The sequence below is a fragment of the Erythrolamprus reginae genome, chromosome 3, assembly GCF_031021105.1.
Source record: "Erythrolamprus reginae isolate rEryReg1 chromosome 3, rEryReg1.hap1, whole genome shotgun sequence".
Taxonomy (NCBI): Eukaryota; Metazoa; Chordata; class Lepidosauria; order Squamata; family Dipsadidae; genus Erythrolamprus; species Erythrolamprus reginae.
Genome location: NC_091952.1, coordinates 156,913,181 through 156,936,793, shown reverse-complemented (window position 1 = coordinate 156,936,793; position 23,613 = coordinate 156,913,181). Strand labels below are relative to the sequence as shown.

At 42.3% G+C, this 23,613-nt stretch overlaps 1 protein-coding gene across 2 annotated transcripts in view; it reads right to left on the bottom strand.

Annotated features, from left to right (window-relative positions):
- Positions 1 to 23,613, bottom strand: part of TRIO (trio Rho guanine nucleotide exchange factor) — a 304,905-nt gene that overhangs the window by 86,743 nt on the left and 194,549 nt on the right. For both annotated transcript variants that reach the window (XM_070747107.1, XM_070747108.1), the window contains exons 21-28: positions 21,033 to 21,155; positions 15,144 to 15,338; positions 14,881 to 14,996; positions 14,046 to 14,112; positions 13,346 to 13,455; positions 11,146 to 11,215; positions 8,229 to 8,318; positions 7,272 to 7,364 (exon numbers count right to left, since the gene is read on the bottom strand). In XM_070747107.1, the coding sequence (XP_070603208.1) occupies positions 7,272 to 7,364; positions 8,229 to 8,318; positions 11,146 to 11,215; positions 13,346 to 13,455; positions 14,046 to 14,112; positions 14,881 to 14,996; positions 15,144 to 15,338; positions 21,033 to 21,155 (864 nt within the window). The remainder of the gene's footprint in view (positions 1 to 7,271; positions 7,365 to 8,228; positions 8,319 to 11,145; positions 11,216 to 13,345; positions 13,456 to 14,045; positions 14,113 to 14,880; positions 14,997 to 15,143; positions 15,339 to 21,032; positions 21,156 to 23,613) is intronic.

Genomic DNA, 23,613 nt, shown 5'->3' with positions numbered 1-23,613 from the left:
AACACCCATTTGCCTGGAACAAAACTGGCAATATTGTACCAATCTTCTTTAACTTAATTATGCTCTTCGCCATAACATTTATTTTTTATTCTTCATGGGAAGATTAATATACAGAATTTATGAGAAAGGTACATTTATTTTCTTAGAATGCCTATAAAGCTAAATGAATCTTTTACAAAACAGAAATTATGTTAGAAGTTAGTGCTTTATTACAGTGCATTATTATTTCCCAGACACTAGGGAAATAAATATAGGATTTGAATTAAATATTGTTTTAAAAAATATATCATATCCTCTGATACAAGACTTGCTTTAACCCTTCTGGCTTTTTACAAGGAACTGAAACCCTGGCTTTGCAAGCCTAATAAAAGCAATTGAAGGAGGCTTAACAAATGGTAGAGGGTCCATATGAATAAGCAGTAGAGACTCAGTCACCCTGTATATGTTTGGACCTATGTATAAAATGATGTAAAAGAAAGAACAAAGCAAAGCAAAGTTACCAAGGTTGAGAAACATTGTGCCAGAGGATTCAGCATAGTGGCTAGTAGTAGGCTGAAATGTATTTGATTAATGTTGAGCTTGCACTATATGAACCGTTGAACTTACCTGAACGGTCTTCTCAATGTACTGCAAGGAGAGTCCAACGTAGGTAATTCTCAAGTCTCACTGGTAGGGACTGAGTTTAATTTAAATATTAGGCAGGTGCTGCCCCCTAGCCCACCAGTCAATGAGAAAACGAAGGAGCAGTAAACTATAAACTTTATTTAACAACTGGAAGGCAATACCAGCCCAGAACAACGATTATGAAAAAAACCCAAATGCCCTGGTCTAATAACTGGGCAGGTTTGGACTCTCTTTGCAGTACATTGAGAATACCGTTCAGGTAAGTTCAATGGTTCTTCTCCAATAAACTTGCAAGGAGAGTCCAACGTGGGATGTACCCAAGCTGTAATTTTAGGGAGGGGTAATGCTGACCAGGGCGTTTAAGCTGAACACACCCTCTGCAGCACTTGTCTCCCAAAGGCTGCTTCCACAGAGGCAAATGAGTCAATTCGATAATGTTTGACGAAGGTTGACGGAACTGCACACGTGGCTGCTCTGCAAATGTCTTCGATTGAAGCCTGCGTAGCCCAGACCGCAGAAGTGGCTGCACTACGTGTGGAATGTCCCGTTATTCCCTGAGGAATGGCCTGACCTTCTGCCCTGTAAGCCTCTGTGATGCAGTGTCGTATCCAGCGACTAATGGTTTGCTCTGAGACTCTCGTGCCCATGCTCTGAGATGAAAACGACACAAACAATGCATCAGATGTCCTGAGTGCCTGTGTCCTACGGGAATAAATTTTCACTGCACGTCATATGTCCAACTTATGCCACCTTAGCTCGGATGGGTGTGATCCGTGGGTGCAGAAGTCAGGTAACACTATTTCCTGGGCCCGATGGAACCAGGAGTTCACCTTCAGAATGAATGTAGGGTCTAGTTGTAACATGACTCTGTCCGGGTGGAAGCAACAAAGGTCAGGTCTCACTGACAAGGTTGACAATTCTGATACGCGTCTAGCTGAAGTAATTGTGACCAAGAATGCCGTCTTGATTGATAGAAAGCGTAGTGACACTGTTCTCAATGGTTTGAAAGGCGGGGCTGTCAGAGCTCGTAGAACCAAAGTCAAGTCCCAAGATGGGTATCTATGGACAATCGGTGCTCTTATATTTGAGGCTCCTTTCAAAAAATCCCTAATCCACGGGTGACGCGCAAGGGGGCGATTATACTCCTGATTTAGTATAGTGGATAGGGCTGCTACATGACGCCGCAAGGTATTAGGGGCTAATCCCTTTTCTAGTCCTGCTTGCAGAAAAGTTAGGACTGTACCTGGTAACGCTGCTTGAGGGTCCATCCCCTGAGTCTTGCAAAACTTGCAGAAAGCGGCCCAAGTGGACTGGTAAACGTGCTGCGTAGATGGTCTGCGCGCAGTTTGTATGGTGGCTATGACCGTGTCAGGCAGATGTTGGCGCCTCAAGCAGTCCCCCTCAAGTGCCACATGGTCAATTGCCACCATTGTGGCTCTGGGTGTAAGATGCAACCCTGACTGAGAGATACTAGGTCCGGGATCCTCCAGTAAGGGGAAATGGACAGTTCTATCAAGTCCGCGAACCATGCTCGCCGTGGCCAATACGGGGCTACCAGCAGGATCTTGGCTTGTTCGTCTAGCATCTTCTGAAGGACCCTCTGTATAATGCGAGTTGGTGGGAACGCATACAACAGTCCCCTTGGCCAGGGGTGTCGTAACGCATCTACTCCTTCCATTCCCAGGGAGGGGAACCGGGAGAAGAAGCGTGGAAGCTGTGTATTGTGGCACGTTGCAAACAGATCTATCACTGGCGTGCTGAAGCCTATGGTTATCTCCTGGAATAGTCTGGGATCTAACCTCCACTCCGCCAGGTCTATGGTCCTGCGGCTCAGCCAGTCTCCTGCCCTGATATGTGTTCAGCCAACAGGGAGGCTAGATGGATCTCCGCCCACCGGAACAGAGACTCCGATTCTTGCATCAGTCTCCTGGACCTCGTTCCTCCCTGGTGGTTGATGTGGGATCGGGCCGAGACATTGTCTGTTAGAATTAAGACGTGTCGTTTCACAATCAAAGGGGCAAAGCTGTGAAGAGCTAGGGAGACCGCTTTCAGTTCCAGATAGTTGATGTTGATGTCCTGTAAGTCTTGTGGGTCCCACAGACCCTGAGCCATGTTGGAAGATAGATGAGCTCCCCAGCCGGTCAAGCTGGCATCTGTGGTTATGGTTACAAAGTCCTGACCCCGAAATGGTGAACCTCTCTGGATTGCAGTTGAGGTCCACCAACGTAGGGATTTTCTGATTCCGGGTCTGAGTGACAATTTGACCTGGGTATGACTGGATTTCCTCCTCTGAAAAGGGAGGAGAAACCATTGAAGCGTATGGAGATGTAGTCGAGCCCAAGGTACTATCCCTATACATGACACCAGTGTACCTAGTATTTTTGACAGGAAGGCCAGAGACGGTCTTCGTTGTATCTCTAGAGTTTGCATTAGTCTGACTATTGGCCTGCCTCTCTGGGGACAGGAAGAACATGCATGTCTCCATGTCTATGGATGTACCCAGATGTGCCAATCGTGGCTCTTGTCCCAATTTATTGTAAATCCGTGTTTTTGAAGAGTTGTGAGGGTCAGTTGCAAATCTCGATGTGCTTGATCTGTTGACTTTGACAGCACGATATCGTCGAGATATGCCATCAGGCGAACTGACCAACGTCTGAGCGTTGCCGTCAGCACGTCCAACAATTTCGTGAACGCCCTTGGTGCTGAAGAAAGGCCAAATGGCATCGCCTTGTATTGGTAATGTACCCCATTGAGGCAAAATCGTAGGAATTGTCTGTGTGCGGGGTACACTGGTACATGCAAGTAGGCTTCCTTGAGGTCTATTGATGTTAAAAGATCTCCTTGACATATGGACTGGAGGATGGAATGGAGAGTGTGCATTTTGAACCTCTTGTAACGTACATAGAGGTTCAGTCGCTTTAGGTTTAAAATTAGGCGAAACCCTCCGGAGGTCTTTGGAACTAGGAAGATGACCGAGTAAAAGCCCTTCCCTTGTAGGTGCAAAGGTACTTCCTCGATCGCCTGTATTTCTAACAGATGGAGGATCTCTCTGCATAACAACACTCTCTTCTGAAGATATGTTACCTGCGGACATAGGATGAACCTGTTTGGGGGCATGTGGGAAAATTCGATCCTCAAACCCTGGGACGCGGTAGTAATTGCCCAAAAGTCTGTGGATGTGGTCTTCCAGTGGTCTGCAAAGTGTTGCAGCCTGCCCCCAAGAGGGTAGTCTGTTGAGTCATTTGCTTTGTCTAGACCCCCTAAAATTGGAGCCTTTAAATGGGCGTCGGTTCCGTTGGTAGGATTTGCCACGGTCCGCAAAGTACGTCTTATCGGAGCAAAAGCCTCCCTAGTTGAAAAAGCCCTGGGAAAAGGGCCTCGATCCCTGGGAGGTTGATGAGGCAGGCTCGGGGCGAAATGTCTGGCATCGATAAAAGGGGTTGAAGCGCCTTTCTGCTCTTTTATTAGATCTAGGCAGCACCTTCTTCTTGTCCTTGTCTTCGATAAGGACATTGTCTAAGGAATCGCCAAACAATTTCTCGCCCTGGAAACGTGCAGAGGCCAGGCGCCACTTGGACTTCACATCCGCCTGCCAGTTGCAAAGCCAGATCAGCCTGCAGGATGACACAGAGGAAGCCATTGCTCTGGATGCAAATTTGGCTGCATCTACGGTGGCATCCGTGGAAAATTCAGTGGCTGCCAACAACTTGTTCAAATCCTGGCGAAGTCTACTGTCCTCGGGATTCACTCTGGATTGAATATCTTGTATCCACAAGATAGTGGCACGGTTGAAGAATGAAGCCGCCGACGCTGTGCGCAAAGCCCAAGCTGCCATCTGGTGTATTTTTAACACTACATTCTCCACTTTTTTATCCTCCGCCTTTAGTCCATCTGAAACTTCTGATGGTACCAAGGCATTTGATACTAAACTCGCCACAGGTTGGTCTATGGTTGGCGGAGCCAATAGTGCTTCCATCTCTTGATCGAACGTATAAAACTTGCGATTGATCATGGATGGGCCCTGGGCCACAGCAGGAGTCTCCCAAGGCCTTTTAACATTTTCCAGAAATATTTCTGAAGAGGGAATGTGCTCTGTCTCTTTCTTAGGAACCGCAAGCAGTACCCCCGTTGTGGTTGGCGCTGCGGTCTCCTTTGTTTGATTCCCTTCCCCTGTTTCCTGGAAAGTTAGTTTAGCTTTGTTGAGCATCACCCTAAATAGGGAAGGCTTGAAGAGGCCTATGAAGCTTGGGGGTTCAGGAGGCTGCTCATCTCCTGACAGATCGTCACTGGCTTCGCTGTCCTCGCCTCTGGGGAATATATCCTCTTCAGCTGAGCCCTGCAGAGATTGTGGGCCTGGAGCTGCCCAGAGATCTCTGGCTCTTGAAGGCATCATGCTTGCTGGGGCATGTTGTTGTGCCCCCGTTGCCAACCCTTGTGAATAGGCATTGGCTATCAGGTCTTGGAGGGCTGGTGGCATGTGTTGCCTGTCCTGTGAGCTCCTCAGACCTGCAGCTGAGGGGGTGAATGTTGCCGATGGTTGGCTATAAGGATGAGGCCAAGACTGGGCCTGCTTCAAAGGGTTGAAGGCCTCAGATGTTAAAGATGAGGCCTGCAAAAGGGAACGCTCTGGAGACCAATCTTTCTCAGTTGCTGAGCCTGCTACCCCTGCGATCCCAGTCATGGGGGAGGCTGGCCTAGTACTGAAAGTAGGCTGGGGCGTGGCAGGTATTGGGGTCTGCTGCCTTTGTGCTACCTCCAACTGTCTTTCCAGGGCCCTTATTCTTTTTTCACCCTGTTTTAGTGAGGCTCCCTAGGAGGATTTAGCCCTTGACTTGTCTGTCTGGGGCTTTTCCTTGGGGGTACATGGCCTACCCGCAGTTGTGGGCTCATCCCCTAATTGTGCTGATGTGTCTGCCATCAGTAAAATCTCCCAGCGGCCAATCCAACGCTCACGTTTCTGATCAATGGGGAAAATGCTTCGGTGTCAATCTGAAGACCCAAGGCCTCAACGTTCCAGTGAGCCTAAAACAGCTGCGTGTCTCCAGGCAGAATGAGGTGTGGCAGAGAGCTTGGCGTCAGCTCTGTGGCCTCTCCCCATAAAATCGGCCTTCAAAATGGCCGCCGCTGCGTTGTCATGGCAACCGGGAAAACAAATAACTGGAGCTTCGCTGGCTCGCTTTATTGTTCCCCCAAAATGGCCACCGCGGCATCGATATGGTAACCAGCGGGGGGGAAATAAATAGCCTCGTATTATTCCCGCTCGTTGTAGCTCCCCAAAATGGCGGTTCGGCTTTACCAGCACTGAGGCGATCATAGAAGGCTGTTTTTCCGCTCTTTGGCCCAGGTATTTTCATCGGTTGGGGCAGGCCCCTCCCGACGTCAACTGCCTCCTGACTCCCAGCTGTGACCACGGAGGTCAGTGACCCGGTCGCCCCCCCATAATTAAGATATTCTCCCCTTTTTTATGAAGCTCCACGATCGTGCGGTGGAGGCGGGGGGGGGGCAGCTCGAGGATGGAACCCACGGAGGGTCCCAGTCCATGCTGCTAGGAGTGAGCCACCTTGATTGAAGAACACCTGCATAGAAGATAAAATTAATATTAACAGTAAGAAACTCACAATTTAAGAAAAGATACTGTAAAAGGAAAAACTCCAGGATTGGAGGAAAACTCAAAAGGTCCCTTTACTGCGACTGAGTTTTCATGACTGGTGGGCTGGGGGGCGGCACCTGCCTAATATTTAAATTAAACTCAGTCCCTACCAATGAGACTTGAGAATTACCCACATTGGACTCTCCTTGCAAGTGCATTGGAGAATACAAAGTTCATCAGATTGGGACAGCACTGATACCAGTTCTTCATACTCTACATATTTCTCCTATTCCAGTTTGTTCAGAACTTTGTTAAGATTTGTGGATTTGCATTCCCAGAATTCCTTAGTCGGCCAAGCTGGCAGGGGAATTCTGGGAACTGAAGTCTATAAGTCTTAAAGTTGCCAAGTTTAGGGATCCCTGCTGTAAGCCATCTCCATTGTTGTGCTTCATTATTTAAGAAGTCAATGTACTGGAAAGTTTTTTTCATTTAACAAATGAAAATGGCGTTCCTATTTTTTTTTTACTGCATTCCAGTACAAATTATAGCAACCCATTTCCAAATATCAAGATATTGCTTTGTTCTTTTACTGGAACATTTAAAAATATTCCAAATGAGATGAATGAATTGCATTTAACACAAGGAAGTTTTCGGAATTCACAAACATTTTGTATGTATACAGGTTGCTAAATTTCCACTGCTTTATCAAATGCATCTTCTACCATCTGTTAAGCCCCTTTAATTATTTTAATAGGCTTTTTGATCCCTGTGGTCACTCATAAAGAATTATTTTATTAAATTGTAGCCCAACAGGTGTATGTTTCAAAAAAGCATATTTTCAGTGTAAAAAAGGTACCCAGCTACACAAGTGAAGGCCACATTGACACTCACCTTTAGAAAGAGTTGGTACTTCGTTATCCTTTGTACTGGTTTTATTAACCAGCTACACAAGTGAAGGCCACACTGACACTCATCTTTAGAAGGAGTTGGTACTTTGTTATTCTTTGTACTGGTTTTATTAACCAGCTACACAAGTGAAGGCCACAATGACACTCACCTTTAGAAGGAGTTGGTACTTTGTTATCCGTTGTACTGGTTTTATTAAGTAAGATGAAATCGAATTGGCTAAGCCATGCCGCTGTTGTATTTCCTGCAGTACAGGTTAAACATTTGAGAACCAAGTATAAATTAACTTAGAAAATTTGCAGATAATTTTTTCATTATGAAAACTGAGAGGAAGTCCTAAATCAATGCCATCACGCTCCTCATCAATTGACGTATGTATATTTATGCTTGACCTATATATTAAAACTGTGAAAGCCATTTCACTACTAGCCAGGCCACCAGGCCTCTAGGGAATTGTAGCTCACCAACGTCTGAAACCACAGATTATTTGTTATTCACTTTTGCTGAATATTTATTAAGAACTATTTAAAAATATTTAAAAAGCACAATGTATCACATTATTGGTTTCATTTTGTGCCAGTAACTGGCAGCTAGGAGTATTACCGTACATCTTTCACTATACCTTTTTTTTTTTTTTTGGGGGGGGGGGGGGGAGAGTCCTGGAAGCAGGCTTTCAGAACTATTTTTTCCTGGGGCATATCAATATAAACCTATCCTTTAATAGGAACAGTTAAATGAAGCTCATTCACAAAAATTCTTTACATTTGTGACATGAGGTAATTGGAATAGAAATCAGATCATTCTGATGTCATCATAACACAAATAGTATAATGTTCCAGTTTTAGCAGTGAGCATTAAAAACTAAAATGAAACTAAATCCTGCCAAAAGTAAGCTTTGCTCACAGTGATGAAAAGATCTGTGGGGTATTCTTTGAGTAGGGTTCATGTCAAACTTCCATCCATATCCTTTCAAAGCCAATGCTGAATTTTCACTACGTGCATTTGCATATATGTACATGCAAATATGTGTGGTATATCCATAAATATACTTTCAGAGCTCAAGTGGTGTAAAGTGGTGTAAATTGCAGCACTATAAACCTGTACGTACATCAAAATATGCTCCTGCATGCTCTAAAATTAGTTGAGTGGAGTCTGGTTTGTTTTTGCAGTAAGTCACATACATTTGGAACTTGTCTGCCTGCAAAGAAAAAAAAGATTGAAATGAATTGTAAAAAGCTCCATCTGGTGGAATCTTGGCTATTTAAGAATTATTTGAGTTTACAATGTCTGCTATCGAAGCAGACAAACCCCCTTTCTACCCTATTTCCCCCATAGATTTATTAAGTTATATATGGTAAAGATAATAAATATGGTCACTGAAATGTAAAAAAAGAATGAAATATGAATAGAACTATTGTAATAATATAACAACGATATGTATATCAAGAAATATAATGGACCTTGGTAATTCCTTGTAAATGTTACCTTTAAACTTATTATACTTGTATTCTCCTTCTCCCTCCCCCTTTTTGATTTTGTATTCCCGTTTCCCCCTTCCCTTTTATAAAACTAATAAAAATTTTTTTTTTAAAAAAAGAATTATTTGAGTTTAAATCTGTTGAATAAAGAAGCTGGCATGCAAGAAGGGTAACTATTACAAAGAGAGAGAAAAAAAGAAATGTTATTTATTAACCAGGATTGTAAACTGATTCACCTGGCATCCCAGAATGCATGTGTTCAGATATTTGAGTGTATCCAGAATCATAAGAGATTTCAAAAAAATAGCTCGCCTACTAAATCTCTTTTGCAACAATAAATTTTAAAGATTAGTCATGAGATGCTTTAAATTCATGTTAATTTACACCCACAGCTTGAAATACAGCTGCTTAATTTTACATGAAACTTACAGGATGCCTATTCATATCCCTTACTTTTCTATATTCACCAGTTAGAAGGTGAAGGAGGTCTGTTTTCTGAACTGAAGAGGCCTATTATACAGGGAGTCCTTAACTTATAACATTCATTTAGTGACTGTTTAAAGTTGAAACGGCAGTGAAAAAACTGATTTATGACTGTTTTTAACCCTTATGGTCCCAATGGTCATGTCATCAAAATTCAGATGCTTGGCAACTCATATTTATGATGGTTGCAGTGTCCTAGGCTTATTTGATCACCTTTTGTGATCTTCTGACAAGCAAAATCAATGGGGAAGTTTGATTTATTTAACAGTCTTATTACTAACTTAACAATTGCACTGATTCACTTAACAACTATGGGAAGAAACATCATAAAATGGGGCAAAATTCACTTAATGAATGTTTCATTTAGGAATAGAAATTTGGGGCTCAATTGTGGTTTCAAGTTGAGAACTATCTGTATTTATTATCTCATATTATAAATCTCTTCTATTAGGCTGGGTCTGCAACCTGTAAATTCGGAGCCACGTGTGGCCTTTTGGGCCCTCTGCTGGGGCTCCCTGTCAGGTGATCCCATCACTGACTTGCCTTGCCCCTCACCCTTCCCTCCCAATCACTCATTGCATAATCTGAGAAGGTAAGGGCAATGGTGGGGGGTGGAGAAGTGACTGGGGCTGATTCTCTGCCGCCTCATTCTTGCTGGAGCTTTTTCCAGCTCATGGTGGTGGGTGTGACTCGGTCACTTGGGGATATGAGCAACCTGCTCTCTGCCCTGAGACACTGACCTGACCCAGCTGCGCCTGATGCTGGCCTCACTATCGCAAGGGCTGGCAAGGTGGGAATGGGATCTGGGAGGAGGGGACAGAAAGGGGGACAGGTCCAGAGCACCTAGCTGTGCCTTTAAAAAGTGCACAGGCAACTTTCGCTGCCCGGAGGACGCTTTTCAATTAAAGCGCTCTCTCTCTCTCTCTCTGTGTCTCTTCTCTCTTGGAAACCCGGGAAGCTCTCCTTTTCTTTTTCTTTCTTCTTGACATTTTTTGGAAATTAGGGCTGGCTAAAGAACAAGCACAAGCCACAGTGGAGACTTCCCTTTAGGCAACTCTTGTCCTCATCCCTCTCCTCCTTCTCCCACAATCACCTGGCTGGTTGTGGTGGGGCCGGGAAGGTGTGCACAAACAAGCAGACCTTCTTCAAGTGAGTGCCCACCTGCCCTGTGTATGCCTTTTATGCACTTTCACCAAGCCTGGCCACTTTCTTGGGAAAGGTCTTCCTGCTGCATATACCCTCCCAGTCTCACCACAGCTGGCAAGGGGGTCACAAGAGGAGAAGGAGGGGGAGGATCACCAGAGCCTTAGTACAGGAGCAGTCCTGTAGTCCTGCAAATACTTTTGTGCAATATTTGTGCTCAAGGCAGCCTTTGCCTCCTGCCACTTGGGGCTGAAGCTCGGGCCCACTGCACTCAGCCAAAGAGCTGCTGGGGGGTGAAAAGGGGACACAGAAAGACGATGGTAGGAGCCTTAGCGCAGGAGTAAAGTGGCCCTATATTTGCCTTTGTGCCACATTTGGCTCAAGGCAGCCCTCGCCTCCTGCCACTTTGGTTCTGAAGCTGTAAGTCGCATCCTGTTGCTAGGGGCGAGTGGGACAGGATTGCATTGTAAGTCCATGTCATAATGCGGTCCAGGAGGAGGGGACGCTATGTTTCCCATTGGGAAGCACACTAAAGTTCACTGTGCTGCGCAAAGCCTTGCGAGAATGTCTCATGGCCTGCTCGATGCGGGAGAGAGACAGAGGGGGGGGGGTGTCAAAAGGGTTTTGTGGCTCTCATTTTTTAACAACCAGTTCTCTGCCTTAATGACCAGCTAGGTAGGCATTGCTAGGGGTTCATATGGCTGGGTGGGAGTGAGTGAGGTTGAGCTGGCCACACCCACTCAGCTTTGTGGCTCTCAATATTTTCCTTTCTGTGGGAAACGGTTCCAAATGGCTCTTTGAGTGTTTAAGGTTGCAGACCCCTGTATTAGGCCATAGTTTTATTTTTCAGGTGTAGATGATGATAACTCAAAATACAATTGATCATTTAGTAAAGGTAGCAAAGCATTGACACCCTCTTACCCAGGTAACAAAGCAATGACCAACATCTTCAGGTAGCTGCTCATATTTCTCCAGCTCTTTCAGGAATATACTATTTAAAGAAATGATTGAACAAACTATTAACATGTTTCTTTTCCCGTTCTAGATTTTAATTATACTATTCATAGTGGCTATAACATATTGTTATATGCAATACTTGTGTAGAATTATCCAATCTAGCCTTAGAAATAAACTACACTTTAGAGTTCCAGTAAAAAAAATGATCCACAAAACCTTGTCATTTTACTCCCAGTGCCCACAAAAATCCAGTAAAGGTTACAAGAGATAACAACATATCTACTTTAATCTTGATCAAATAAGCCAACTTCATATTAATTACTTTTATTTCAAATAATCTTAACTCTATCTCTTACAAATAATGTCCCAGAACTTGATTTATTTTTTTCTTGGTCCCTTCTAACAAAATGTTTCAAAGCTTTAACAAACCTTTTGTAAATCCCATATAAGAAAATTACCACTTTGTTTGTTATTTGTATATCCCTTTTAATTATTAAGAGACTAGTTTCTTTTGTATCACAATTATAATATCTTTTTCCATGCCATTTTTAACTCCACTTTCAAATCTCAATCATGTCATGTAAAACTTCTTCTTCTATATTAATTTTAAACATAGTTTACTATAGAGATAGACATTCTCAAAATTAATTTCCCTTGTTTGAAAGTAATTTTCATTATGACTAATGTGAAAATATTTTATTTCATTTTATGTTTGTAAGATGAATTTAACTGCTCCTTTGAATGTAATCTTTAGTTCATTTTAGTTCCCTCTAGTGTCTAATTTAAACCAAAAAAAATTGAATAGAATTTTTTAAAAAAGCCTTTTCCCATGGGAAGGATTCTTTACAATTAATTTCAAAATTTAAAATTTATTTGTATTCTTAGACCATTGGTATCTTTTTAAAATCAAAATTTTATATAATCCCTTTGCTGTTTATTCCAGATCTTTTAAAATTCCTTATATTTGTATTTAAAACTTCTTTCCTTAAGGATTAAAGAAAACTTACCTATGTCAGGCAAGCCCCAAACCAAGAATAACGCATGGTGATTCTTCCAAACTGACTTTATTGTTTCCACACTTATATACAAAATTTTGCCAGGCTAAATACTCTACTATCTATATCTACCATATATTATGGGAAGCATTACGGAGGAGCTATTTTCACCCTTTTTCTCACACAAATTATCTGTACTGAATTGTTTCTTATTCTTCTGGAATGCAAACCCTCTTTCCTTGGAATCCAGCCTACTACATTCCATCACATCCAGTGCGGTAAAACCTGTACGTCCAAATATTCCCGATAGATGGAAAGCAGCTAACAAGCAATTTCCAAAAAAGATTAGAAAAGAAAGTATGCAAACCCATAGTCCTTTCAAGGACAGTTTGAGCAAGATGGCTATTAGTCCTCATCTCCCAGAGCTCTAAAACTATTGTAAACTGCTGTCTTGGGATCTCCTTGCAAGGAACAACTGCCAGGAACACTTGTGGGTGATCTCAATCAACGGCAAGTTGCTCCTGGTATGGTCCGGTTCTACGAGCTGGAAGTGGTGGCTGCAGGAGGCTCTGCCCATCTATCCCAGATGCTTCTGTGCATCCACAAAAGCATCTCACATGTACATACAAATATACCAGTAGCGATGGGATTTAGAACCCATCACTGATCTCAATCCTCTGTTTTGTCTGGAGCAGAATTAGAAAAAAACTGGTCCACTTGCTGGCTCTTTATTCTGGAACAATCAGCAGCTCCACAAGACCAGTCTACTCTTTCTTCCATGAAAGTCTTTAGTTTTTAGCAAATTCTAATGACTTAAGAAGTGGCCGGACACATTGATTTCTTTTATATCTAAACATCTTTTCCATACAATAGTTACAATATAAAAAAATAAAATTCCTTTCATTACAAATTGAGAATTGTTGGCTGAACAACCTGGATCAACCTATTTACATGAAATTTCCAGACCAGAATTAAGCAAGTCCATTGTAAGATTACTTAAATAGAAAATCAGAGTAAATCAATACTAATCTGAAAATTGTCAAGCTCCGGTCATTGAACCTTCAATCTGCAGTAGCAAAAGAAAACCATATATTCATTTAATAAATCAGAAGACATTAAATCACTCTGTTTTTCTAAAAGCAGGGTCATGGATGACTCTCTTCACTCACTTGTTATGGAATTCATAGATCTCCTGCATATTTCCAAAAATGATGTGCTCTTTGTTTACGATACCAGGTGGGATCTCTTCAACACCACTTGTTATTTCCCAGAGATATGTCTGGTTTTTTAAAAAAAGGGGAAAAAAGGAGGGAAGCAAAGTTGGTTTAATTTTTATCAAGGTATAACCAACCATCCTCAAGCTAATATATGCAAAATCATACTGGAATTTATAAAATGTCTATTTTAGATTTGCATGATACAATTTTATGGTATTATAATCATGAGATTCTAAAAGTGCAACATGCCAATGAAAAGCTAACAGTTTAAAACCAGACCCTCAAATTACAGAAGAGATGAGTTTCTGTTTAGAGAGAATAAGCCAGTTCTCGAATGTGCAATGTAACAGAGGAAACAATAATAGAACATTATCCCTTCAACAAAACAGTAAAAGCTTAACAAAAGCAGCAACCAGTTCATTGTGCTTGAAAATGAACAGATACGTTACTGTCCCTGTTCAATCAACATAGGAATGTTTAAGAAGCAAAACCAGAAGCTGATCAAGCCAGCACTGGCAATTCTTGATTTAATTGATAAACATACCAACTTCTGATACAACACCGCACAATTTAGCTCTATGGTTATAGATCATACAATATGACAGTAAAAAAAACACAATTTGATAATTTTAGATTGGAAACAAGAACTTACATCCATACATTCCCGGAGATCTCTTACATAAGCCTTCTCTGTCTGGATAAGCTCAGCCATGATGAACCTTTCCATACACACAAGAGGGAGACAACTTTAGACTATTTGCTTCAACATATATCATTCTGAACAGAAATTAGATACATGGGAAGGACTTTACATAGAAAATATATTTGATGAACTCAAGAGCACAGAGTGGATGAGAACTGCAACTAGAAAAAATGTGGACTATTAAGGTCAGTAAAAATGATAATAAAATGATTTAACATTGCTTTTGCATAAGTAAATATTAAGTCTCATTCTTGGAAGCATTCTGTGCTCTAATTTAATCTTTGCTTTAAGTAAAGGCTAAGGGAAGCAATAAAAATACTGAATAAAATGACAGATGGTCATTATTTGTTGTGGAATCTTAGAAAAAAATATTCTAGATTCTTTTTTGGACATTCAAGAGATTAGCCTATTTTAAAATGCCTTGGCTCAGACTTATCAAATAGCAATGCACAACATAAAATCCATATTTTCATTTTCTTCTTCACATATACGGTCATTGCTAAGAAGTGGAAATAGACAAATGGAAAAGGCAGTGGGGGAGGGAAAAAACATGACATATTGTATACTTTGACATGGACCAAGACTAGCATGGGTTACTTTTTCCCTTGATTGTTTAATGTACATAATTTACATAAATGTAAAAAAGAATGTTTTGGTCACATATTAATGATATGTTGGCTGGGGCTATGAATGCACAACAACATAATTAAATAGATTAAAAATGACACACAAGTCCAAAGCATGGACAAACATGCATTATGCTAGGAGGAGACAAATTATTTACTCTTTCCTGCGGGCAGACTTCCGCTTTTCCTCATTAAGTTCATGAGCAGCATCTCTCAGCTTCACCTCTGACCCAGGAAGACTGGCTGGGATTATATCCAGTTGCAAACTTTTACTCTAAATTAGGGAAGGGAAGATGATATCAAAATCAGTGAAGACCAGGAGAAACAAACACAAAAGGTAGGGTTATCTTGATAGAAACTCTAGAAGCCAGATTAAGCCATTCCACATTACTTCAAGCCAAAATAAAAATGCAACACTCACCGATTTATTGGAATCTGAAGAAATTCCTAGAGCTTTCTCTAAAGAGGTCCTGTATTTTTCCATACGCAGAGAGAAGTCTCTGTATCTCTTGTCCACTGCTGTGACACATTTTTTAATCTCTGCTGCATGGGCATGCCCCTTTTCACAAAAGCCATCAGCTAGCTGTATCAACAACTTCACCCGCTCTTTGGTTTGCTATAGGATACACGAAATATGGGAAGGCGGTAAGAAGAATGGACATTCGGTGCCTCTAATAAATAACAGCCTTTTCACACTATAAATAGAAGATAATATTCTGTTTCCATGCTAACAGCTTTTTGGTACTTGAACAGAATTATCAGAATCATTATAACATTTTTTACATTTCTAGATTTTAGGGTTCTGCAAAGTAAGAATCTGAAGACAGAATTAATTTAGGATAACCCTCAAGAAAACTTAAGTTTGGGGAAATATGCCTCATCATGCTAAAAAAACCAATTTATAATACCACATGTTATTGATAAAGAACACAAGAAATTTTGGTCTTTATAGTAGCAGAGAGTTTGATCATGTATAAGGTAATGTAACATTAACAGTCCTATTATTCCCTACAGCAGGGGTGTCAAGCTCAAGGCCCAGAGGCCAAATCTGGCCGGTGGGGTGCTTAGATATGGCCCATGGGGCCACCTTGGTAACAGTGAAGGAGTGGCCTGCCGTGCCTCTGCCAGTAAATATGGAGTTTGGGAACCCCACAGGCAGCCATCCGAAGCTCCGTTTTCACTGGCAAAATGTTGCAGGATGCCATCCCTGCTGAAAATATAGGTCGGGCCCCCACAGGCGCCCCTGACACAAGTTATGTCAAGCTGGCCACGCCTACCCTACCCTCCCCAAGGTAAAACACAACTCTGATGAGGTCCTCAATGAAATTGACTTTGACACCCCTGCTCTGTAAAAGGATTGTTTCACAGATTCTATTGGGATATGTCACTCTAAATGGGGATTAATCAGACGAAAAAAGAATTTTTATTAGTATTAGGCTGAACAAAATCTGATCTACTTTATAGGATGGCAGAGGTCTTCCACGTTTATTTCATGCCCTGAACACTGTGCTTAGAGCAGGAGAGCGGGGATGTCAAACTCAAGACCCTCCCAGGGTCTGTTTTCAGCTGCAACAGCTTCTTGCAGTCCTTTGCCAACAAAACGCCCCTCCCCAGCTCCATTTTCGCTGGCAGGGGGCTGCAAGAGGCTATAACGGCTGAAAATGGGACCCGTGGGGGCACATGCAGCCCCCAGTGTTATTTTTACGGGCAGAGGTCTAGCAAAACAAACTAAAAGCAAATTAAACCAAAGGAGCAATGTTTCCCCCTTTGCATTTGAGCATCCAAGAAGGGACAGGAAAGGAGGAAAGGAAAGAGGAAAGACAAAAACAAAGAAAAAGAAGAGAGGAAGGAAGGAAGGAAGGAAGGAAGGAAGGAAGGAAGGAAGGAAGGAAGGAAGGAAGGAAGGAAGGAAGGAAGGAAGGAAGGAGATTTTAATGAAAGGGAAGGTCTGAGGGAAGTCCTGCCTTTGCAATTGGCCCCCACAGATACTCTCGGCATGAATGACGTCAAGCTGGCCACACTCCCTGATCAAACACAACCCTGATGTGTCCCTCAATGAAATTGAGTTTGATACCGCTGGCTTACAATGGGCAACTCTTCTGTTGATGCAGGAAAAACAGTACAAAGAAATAAACAGAAGAAATGAAAAGCATGAGATAAAAAAAAGAAAACAAAGAATAGCTAACACTAGTTTTACAAGACAAACATTCTCTGTGCATATCCATGCTTTTCTGCCTTTACCAATCATTCCTTCTTGTACTATACTGGCAGGCTTTGGATTCTGGATGCTGGAAGTATGCCTTTCTCTACTTTCTGGAACATGGTTTCTCCTGAGATCTGGGCAGTTTCCTCTTTGCTGTTATTTAGAAGAGCCATAAGACTGAAAACCTGGCTCTTTACCCAGGCCTTTGGCTCTTTACCCAGGCCTCTTTTATTTTTATTCATTGATTTTTTAAAGCTAATTTCTATGACAATATCTGTAACACCATCCAAGATCCCTTTAATCAATATGCAATTAATACTCATACATTTTTCTTATTTTAGCACATACACTTAAGGATATCACCTCCACTACATTCAACTTATTTTTTTGTTTTTCTTGACATATTCATATTTCATAAATAATGACCTTTTAAACAAATATTCATTCTTTACAACAAACAGTATATATTATCCACTATCTTTGTTAATTTTAAAATGTCTCCATCTATTTTCTCCATCAATTACAATAACTCTGGTCTTTAAATCCATGGATTTTCAGATCCATTATCCTTCTTATATCTAAAATTTGCTGCAAATCATCCAGGTTGTCATAGGCATTATTCACATATGAAAATACATATTTTGTTCACAATTTTAACCAATTGCCATCAGATATCAGAACAAACCTACATTATACAATCAAGTGTACATCACATATTTTGACTTTTTCCTCTTTGGTGTTATGTATTAGCTGATAATTCTTTAATGCTCACTTGTGCTTTGCTTTACATATGTATTGCTCTTCCTGCCATTGAGCAGCCATCATTCAAAATTAAATTTATCTAGAACTTTTCATAATTTAACCTATTCACCAGCATATACTTTCTCAAAATCATTATCTATTATTTGCATTTGGGCATAGAGTAATTTAATAGTAACCAATGAAAAAGCAAATTGTGACCTATCAGACCAGCAATTCACAAAGTAGTAGAAAAGGCAGATGATTTCCAGTTAGATTACAGAATTTCTCTGCCATGTTACTGATACTTGGCTGACATCGTTTCAGTACTGCTATTCAATAATGAAACATATATTTTGGAATGTCATAGTTTTAAAACCAAACATATATTATTTTAGATAAGAAAATGATTTTTTTAGGCATTCCATATTTTTTAACTTTTAGGTATGCATGAGTTAAACAAATACTGATATTTTCAAGCCCACAAACTTATAATAAACTAGATTAATTTCCTTTTTATTAGAAACTATGATCCAAGCAGGCCAATACCTATCAATTTTCTAAATTGCTGAAATAGTACAATACAAGAGAAAATAGTCTGCACTGAATAATGAAAATACAATTTAAAAAACCTTAAATAAATTATAGTGGTTAAATGAACTAAGCATATTGGAAAAACAAAGCAAAACAAAACCCAAACTCCAACAATTGGAACGGAAAAGAAAATATATAAATAAGTATAAAGATCTACATGGAATTATTTCAGTCACTGAGCTTGTCATCAAACCTGGATCATAAAGTAATGTGCCTTCTCATTTTTAGAGCACTTTTCAAAAATAGATAACAAACTCATATCCTCTTATAGTCTTTCTAGTTATATAGGATTATCCTCTTTCCTACACCCCAGCCTGACAAAGCCAAAGATCTTTGACAAATCCTTTATTTTAGGAATATAATTCATCATCCCACTGTGATCGTTAAATCTAATATTTCTTCCCCAAATTATGTTAACATATGTATTAACTTGAAACCAAAATAAAGCTGAATCATAGAACAAGAGAAATCTAGAGGATTAACGAATCTTCAAATTTCTTACATCATCAATATAATAGGTTTAATCTCTGCCCCATTTAAAACATACTGTCATGGTAATCAATTAAAAATAACAATTTTTGTTAAATTATTTTTATTTTTAAATCCTAATGTCATATTTCACATTTTGAAACAGGAAGTTTTTTATTGAGAAACCAGTGCAATAGCTAGTCTTCTGAAGTTGTGGGTGTCCTATCACTGGAGGCTTTCAAGAAGAGACTGGACAACCATTTGTCTGAAATGGTGTACTGTCTTCTGCTGAAACAGGAGGTTGGACTAGATGACTTCCAAAGTCCTTTCCAACTCTGTTATTCTATGTAAACCATACAATGCCTAGATACTTCACCAACACATTATACCACAATAACAACTTCCCATGTGCCAAATAACAACTTCTCAAATATGCCTAACAACTTTCAAAGCAAGAAATAAAAATCCTGATTTAAGATGTTATAACTTCATCCAAGATTTCAAAGGTTTTACACATCTGCTTTACAAATGGGCCCAAAGATGAAATCAAAGCAAATCTCATCCCAGAAGTATATAGATGTAAGGATAAAAATGGTAGATTAAAGTCATCATCTTCACAAGGTATATGCAACTTGGCAAAAATAAAAATACTCTAGGGCAGGTATCAGTAACCTGTAGCTTCGGAATTGCATGTGACTCTTTGGGCTCTCTGCTGTGGCTACCTACTGGGTGATCCCACCACTGGCTGGCCCCGCCCTTCGCCCTCCCCTTCAAATCACTCCTCGCCTGGCCTGAAAAGATAAGGATGGGTGGAGGATGTAGAAGCAGTCAGGGCAGAGACAGAGAGATAGAGAGGGTGGGAGAAAGGGGGGAAGGGAAGGAGAGAGAGGGAGAGAGGGAAGGAGAGAGAGAGATGTCAAAAGGGTTTTGTGGTTCCCGGTGTTTTTTAACAACTGGTTTGCCCCAAAGTCTGGCTGGGTAGGTGTGGCTTGGGGGGGGGTCATGTGACTGGTGGAAGTGACTAACATTGAGTCGGCTATGCCCAGCCAGGTTTTGTGGTTCCTGGTGTTTTCTTTTCTGTGAGAAACAGATCCAAATGGCTCTGAGTGTTTACGGTTGCAAACACCTGCTCTAGGGGCTTTAACTTTCCTAACACATTTTTGATTAACCTAGTTATCTATATAAATGACAATGGGACTTGACAGTAAAATTCCCCTGAAATACATATAAATTTCAATATACAGTGGTACCTCAAGATACGAACCCCTCGTCTTACGAACAACTTGTGATACGAACCCGGGGTTCAGAAAAATTTTGCCTCTTCTTACGAACTTTTTTCGAGTTACGAACCGGCGTTCGGAGACTGCTGGGAAGCCGCGCGGCTGTTTTAAAAGGTGACAGCCGGGCGGCGGGGCTTCCCAGAAGCCTCCCGAACGCCGGTTCGTAACTCGAAAAAAGTTCGTAAGAAGAGGCAAAATTTTTCTGAACCCCAGGTTCGGTTCGGGAGGTTGCTGGGAAGCCCCCCAGCCCGGCTGTCACCTTTTAAAACAGCCGCGCAGCTTCCCAGCTGTCTCCGAACGCCAAACGCGGAAGTTTGGGTTTGGCGTTCGGCTTCGGGAGACAGCTGGGAAGCCGCGCGGCTGTTTTAAAAGGTGACAGCCGGGCTGGGGGGCTTCCCAGCACCCCCCCGAACCCCGAACTTTTGCCGAACTTCCGGGTTCGGGGTTCAGGAGGTTGCTGGGAAGCCCCCCAGGCCGGCTGTCACCTTTTAAAACAGCCGCGCGGCTTCCCAGCAGTCGCCGAACGCCGTTTTTTTGCGGGGGGGGGGTTTGGTTGCACGGATTAATTGACTTTACATTGTTTCCTATGGGAAACAATGTTTCGTCTTACGAACCTTTCGTCTTACGAACCTCCCCCTGGAACCAATTAGGTTCGTAAGACGAGGTATGACTGTATTTACTTTAATATCATTAATTGTAATAAAAGACCAGGGAGTTTTGACTAGGAACTTGTTGAAACTGTATTTGTATATTTATATAGATTTAATTCAACATATGTGACAAACATTGGAAGAGGGGTAAACCAAAGTATTTTATAGACTTGTTACAATCAATAAATGCTAATATCCTACAAATATAGTAGATGCCGAATGTAACATATTAGATTTATCAAAAATAATAAGGTTTGCAGAATCACCATATGGCATGGGAGATGGATTTAACCCATTTTTCCAAACTGGGGTCATATTGGCATCTTTTTCAAGATACAGTGATATGATAGAACACCTAAGTACAGTATTACATTTACCTTTGCAGTTATCTGGAATTCTTCATGTTCTTTCAAGAGCTCCTGAGTATGCTGGATACTAGAGCCAGTGGAAGTGTGTGTAGATAAATAAAACTCTCCATTATCATGGATCCACTCAAGAGCCTAAGAAGACAATTGAAGAAGAAAAATTAAGTAACTTCTTCTAGGGGAAGCAACCTAACCATTTCCCAACACATATTATTTATTCAAAATTCTGGGAGTTTTTGCCTTGTCCTTTTCCCTCCTTTGCATTATTCAGAAATATTCAAATTATATTTTTGTCACAGTCCAAAGTAATTTTTCTGGAGACAATATATCATAATTATCTGGCGGTAGGATTCCCCAGACTCATTGTCTTGGGGGATTTTAACCTGCTGTCACTTGGCAAGACCTCTGGATTAGCACAGGAGTTCATGGCCACCATGACAGCCATGGACCTGACTCAAGTAGTACAGGGTCCGGCTCACAAGGGGGAGCACACACCCAACATGGTATTCCTCTCTGAGCAATTGAGTAATGATCTGACATTAAGGGGCTGAGAAATGTTGCCTTTGTCATGGTCAGACCATTTTCTACTGCGGCTTGATTTCCTGGCTCCAATCCTTCCCCGCAGGGAGGTGGAACTGATTAGGCAGTTCCGCCCCAGACGCCTGATGGATCCAGAGGGCTTTCAGAGGGTGCTTGGGGTTATTCCAGAGACACTCATCCACAGTTCGGTGGAGTCTCTTGCTGAGGCCTGGAACAAGGCTGCAGCGGAGGCTCTTGATCGGATTGCGCCGTTGCGACCTCTCCGCGGCACTAGACCCCATAGAGCTCCATGGTTCAACGAGGAGCTCCGGGAGTTGAAACGCCAGAAGAGACGTCTAGAGAAGCGATGGAGAAAGAGTATGTCTTAATCCGATCGAACACTTGTAAGAGCTTTTATTAAGACTTGCAAAGTGGTGCTCAAGGCAGCAAGATGCGCGTATCATGTCGCCTTGATTGCATCAGCGGAATCCCGCCTGGCCGCTCTGTTCAGGGTGACCTGCTCCCTTCTTAACCAGGGAGGAGTTGGGGAGCCCTTACAGAGTAGTGCCGAGGATTTTAACACGTTTTTCGCTGATAAAATTGCTCGGATCCGGACGGACCTTGACTCCAATTGGACAACAGAGTCAACTGACAATGAGTCAGCCAAGGTGACTGGGGCTCGTACTTGTCCACTTGTCTGGGAAGAGTTTGATTTGGTGACACCTGATGAAGTGGACAAGGCCATTGGAGCTGTGAGTTCCGCCACCTGTTTACTGGATCCGTGTCCCCCCTGGCTGGTTTCCGCCAGCAGGGAGGTAACACAAAGCTGGGGCCAGGAGATTGTCAATGCTTCTCTGGGGAGGGGGTCCTTTCCGGATCCCTACAAGGAGGAACTTGTGCGCCCCCTCCTCAAGAAGCCTTCCCTGGACCCAGCCATTTTCAATAACTATCATCCAGTCTCCAACCTTCCCTTTATGGGGAAGGTTGTCGAGAACGTGGTGGCGCTCCAGCTCCAGCGGTCCTTGGAAGAAGCCGATTATCGAGGCCCTCAACAGTCAGGATTCAGGCCCGGCTACAGCACAGAAACTGCTTTGGTCACGTTGATGGATGATCTCTGGTGGGCCCGGGACAGGGGTTTATCCTCTGTCCTGGTGCTTCTCAACCTCTCAGCGGCTTTCGATACCATTGACCATGGTATCCTTCTGCTCCGGCTGGAGGGGTTGGGAGTAGGAGGCACTGTTCTTCAGTGGTTCTCCTCCTACCTCTCCAGTCGGTCGCAGTCGGTGTTAGTGGGGGTCAGAGGTTGACCTCAAGGTCATTCCCTTGTGAGGTGCCTCAGAGGTCAGGCCTCTCTCCCCTGCTATTTAATATCTACATGAAACTGCTGTGTGAGATCATCCAAGGGTATGGGGTGAGGTATCATCAAGATGCAGATAATACTCAGCTGCACATCTCCACCCCTTGTCCAGTCAACGAAGCAGTGGAAGTGATGTGACAGTGCCTGGAGGCTGTTGGGGTCTGGATGGGTGTCAACAGACTCAAACTGTGGGTTCTGCCTCCCAAGGGCAATTCCATCTGTCCATCCATAACCCTGAGGGGGGAAATTATTGACCCCCTCAGAGAAGGTCCGAAACTTGGGCATCCTCCTCGATCCACAGCTCACATTAGAGAACCATCTTTCAGCTGTGGCAAGGGGGACATTTGCCCAGGTTCGCCTGGTGCACCTGTTGCAGCCCTATTTGGACCGGGGCTCACTGCTCACAGTCACTCACCTCAAGATTCGACTACTGTAATGCTCTCTACATGGGGCTACCTTTGAAAAGTGTTCGGAAACTTCAGCTCGTGCAGAATGCAGCTGTGAGAGCAATCATGGGCTTCCCCAGGTATGCCCATGTCACACCAACACTCCACAGTCTGCATTGGTTGCCGATCAATTTCCGGTCACAATTCAAAGTGTTGGTTATGACCTATAAAGCCTATGGCATCGGACCAGAATATCTCCCGGACCGCCTTCCGCCGCACGAATCCCAGCGACCGATTAGGTCCCACAGAGTTGGCCTTCTCCGGGTCCCAT